General features: G+C 45.2%; 1 protein-coding gene across 1 annotated transcript; it reads left to right on the plus strand. All coding sequences in view use genetic code 11, as the record gives it.

Moving 5' to 3' along the window:
• Nucleotides 1–169: 169 nt before the first annotated feature.
• On the plus strand, nt 170–2,548 carry EGR_02628 (Protein C-ets-2; the record flags this gene model as incomplete). The annotated part of the gene is made up of 4 exons (XM_024491877.1): nt 170–470; nt 618–796; nt 1,126–1,480; nt 1,956–2,548. The coding sequence occupies 4 exons, from the start codon at nt 170–172 to the stop codon at nt 2,546–2,548; spliced, it is 1,428 nt and encodes a 475-aa protein (XP_024353692.1).
• Between the last annotated feature and the right edge of the window lie 1,174 nt (nt 2,549–3,722).

Below are 3,722 nucleotides of genomic sequence, written 5' to 3' on the forward strand. Positions count from 1 at the left end.
CCACTGATGCGAGATCTCCTGACTATGTAACTGCCTTCAACTTTTCATGCTAGACATTGACTCTGTGCATCATTGTTTAACTGAAGGACGGTTGAGTCTACCGCAGCAGCCGAACTATACAGATTGGTCGTGGACCGGAGAGCCGCAATGCATCAGCCAGTCAATTGGGATGCAGACAGCGGCGACGCCGGTCAGTGGCCAGTCGTGGCACGAGGCGGTGGATGGACGATGCTATTCCTTTTCCACCGAGCTCCTCTTTGCTGGCACAGGCGTGGAAGCCGCTACAGGGAAGGCGGAGGCCACCCTAGAAGCGACGACTCAAAGTCTTCTACATCGACGTCTAGATCGAAGCAAACGAGGCAGTGGTAGTGCTGGCAATGGCACCGCAAGGTGCACAAACGGACGCCTCAAAAGCAGAGGCGGTGGGCACGGTGATACAGATGGAGGAGAAGAACAACACCAGACTGAACGTAGGTTTTCCAGTGACGATTTTCAATAGCTTCATTACCTTGTCTCCACTGAGTGGATAAATTTCGGCTACGTACTTCCTTCTACTGTGTTTAGGAATAGCATCTATTCAGCGATCCAATTTGCGGTAAAACAATTTCGTCTTTTAGATCCTCCTCACACTCCCAACGCCGTCGTCTGCTGGAAGTGTAATAAGGTGACCTCCCAATCAGTATGTCATGGGAGCAAGAGCAGCAGCAGTAGTTGCCCGAGTGCGAATCGAGCCTCCGTAGGCACCTGTGACCACACTAGCAATCTCTCCACTCCCCAACCTGTAGAATTAGGCAATGTAAGTAATCTCTCAATATCAAGCTATGTAAAACACTTGGAGAAATGGGGAATGATCCTGCATGTAATTGGCGCAGTTGATTGATAGACTACCCAGTAGCTATTAATATTCCAAAAAGTACCGCAGCTTACAGTGAGATTTTGGCTATAAGGAATAGCTATTTTAAAAAACATGCAAAATCGAGTAAGTCGTGAAGAAATTTTAGTTAAACCCGCCTCCAGTGGCATAAAGAGAGGGATCAAATGAACGGGCATGGATACGGTCATGTAAAAACTAGAGTCAAACTAGCACTGATTCCATTGGGATAAAAATGCATGCATCATAAACAGATCTTTCCCAAGGGTATGGCGACACAGGAGCGTCAGTCTTCGGCACCGCCACTCGTAATGACGAGCCGGATTAGCTCGTACAGGGACTGCACGACGAGAATGCCCTCATCACCCTTGCAGACTCCACCCTTCAGTCCAAAACAAAGCTTTCAGCACCACAGTCACCACCTTCAGCATCCTCAAAATTATCATCCCCCTCAACAACAGCAACAGGAACAACCACCAGGCTCGGGGGCGAGCAGCTGGACATCAGGATCATCGAGGAACGCCGCATCGAGTACTGGCAATCCCTCGCCATGTTTCCTCAGAGCTACTGGTGTCTCACCGACGGATGTTTACTCATACAATCAAGCAGGTTAGTTGACATCTTGATTTTGCATGCAATTTTAGAGAAATAAGGCTAGAGAAGTTTTTATTAATGTTGTTAGGATATTTTAGTGTATTGTTTTCTTCTACATCATTTTTAATTTGTAACCTAGTATATTCGCCAACTTTGTAAACTTTTGCAGTACTTATAGCTTAATGAACTAGCTGACATTTAAGGTGCCATGTCCTAAAGCTAAAGTAATAAATGATAGTGAGCTTCAAAAGACCTCACTACGAGGGTCTCGAAGTATCGAGGCTTGGTTAAAGCAGTTATCAGTGACTGATTAAGGACACGTTACATGCTTGTAAATGGCTAATGGATTGACGAGGACTTTTAAAGACGTCCCTAAAGAGGAGCAGACTCTTGAAACTGCATAAAATGCATCCTACGGAGACAGCAATCTGCATCACGTTGGCTGCTACGTTTAAAATAAAAAAATGAGTTAGTAAATCGACTTCGCCAGAATGGGACACTAACTACAAAGCCGACACACCTGCAATCTCACTGCCACCTCCACAAGCACTAACCTCGACGCCTACCAGTCTGGGATGGGTGGTGTCCGAGTACGCGAAGGAAGGGGCAGAGCGGGAGGGGGAGAAGGGGCTTCACTGGCTTGACCCCCTTGGCTCCTCCTCACCACCTCCTCCACCCCAGCCCTCAAAGCAGCAGTCACAACAGGTGTCGGGTAGTGGTGGTAGTGGCGGACAAATTCAGCTGTGGCAGTTCCTGCTGGACGAGTTGCAAGACCCTCTCTCCTCGCGCTACATCTGCTGGACGGGCCACGGCGCTGAATTCAAGCTGAAAGACCCCAACGAGGTGGCCCGCCGATGGGGTCTACGAAAGAACAAGCCGAAGATGAACTACGAGAAGCTGAGCCGAGGACTACGCTACTACTACGATAAGAAAATCATTGAGAAATCTACGGGCAAGCGCTACGTCTACCGGTTTTCGCCGAAGATTGAGGAGCTGATCAAGCGCACCAAGGGTGTTGGACCCAACTTCTACCGCGACAGTGGAACCAGCAGTGCCAAAGGCAGCGACAACACGCCCCTATGATACTCCACCCAAATTCACTAGTCTTCCGCTTTTTATGGATGCATGAATGCTATCATGGTTTTGATATGCGAAGTTTTTATAAAAAAACCAGAGTTTATATTGTCGCCCTAAGGACTTTTAAAGGGGGCCTTGAATTGGAATTTTTCGAAAGTACTTTCGGATTACTGCAAATGGCAAAATAGTGAAACCACGGGACGGAATCAGATGCAATAAATACTAATCTTCAAATGTGTTTTATTAACTCCCCTGCAATATAAGTGTCTTGCACGACTACCTAATGTGTTTCAATAGAACCACTCCATTGAGTGAGACAAGTTCTTTTAAATTCGGCCATCAGGTAGAATTAACTTAAATAAACAAATCAAGGAAATTGAAAAATGAGAATCATACCCCAGCTTAAGTTACGCTATTGAATTGCTCAATTTGTAAAACAAATGTGTTGTTGTGTAATAATAATCTGTCACAAAGGGTAAGGCTACACCACATACCTCATGGAAAATACGACACAATGCTAACTGAGTAAACATCAAAAAAATACCTATTTGAACGCATGATACCAGTAGAAACTCGCAGGAAAGCAAACGAGTAAAGTAATTAAACCACCGAAACCCAATTAAATGATCCCATTAGATGTAATTACACCGTGAATATTCCCCTTATGAACCGGTCTTAGTTAATCATCTCAAAATATGAAGCGTACGAAACGACTATTCGGAAAAATTGCATTACGAGCAATTTTGGTGTAATAAGCCCACGAACAGCCTTAGTTCCACTACTTTTGCAGATCAGAGCACACGAGTGTATGTAAAGAAAACATTGGAATGTATAATCGAGACTTCACAGAAGACGAATTGACACAATATCGAGCAGAATATGCATTTCTGACGCACAGTAGGGCATGAGACCACCGGCACAACCCAAAAAACAGGCCTGCACAGTGGAAGTGAAATGCCAAGGCCCCGCCGTTACCAAAACTTCACAGTTAAATAAACAAACAATAAGGTATTACATGACATCATATGTGACGCAAATAGTCAGCATCACCCCCGGTTGTCTGCTCCACTTTCGATTGTACGACTTTAATCAAAGAAAGTACACAAGACAATTGTATATTTGAAGCGTTTTGATGTCGGCATAACTGATTAGTCAACCACGTAATCACTTCAGTCATCGC

The sequence above is a fragment of the Echinococcus granulosus genome (genome assembly GCF_000524195.1).
Source record: "Echinococcus granulosus chromosome Unknown EG_S00012, whole genome shotgun sequence".
Lineage (NCBI taxonomy): Eukaryota > Metazoa > Platyhelminthes > Cestoda > Cyclophyllidea > Taeniidae > Echinococcus > Echinococcus granulosus.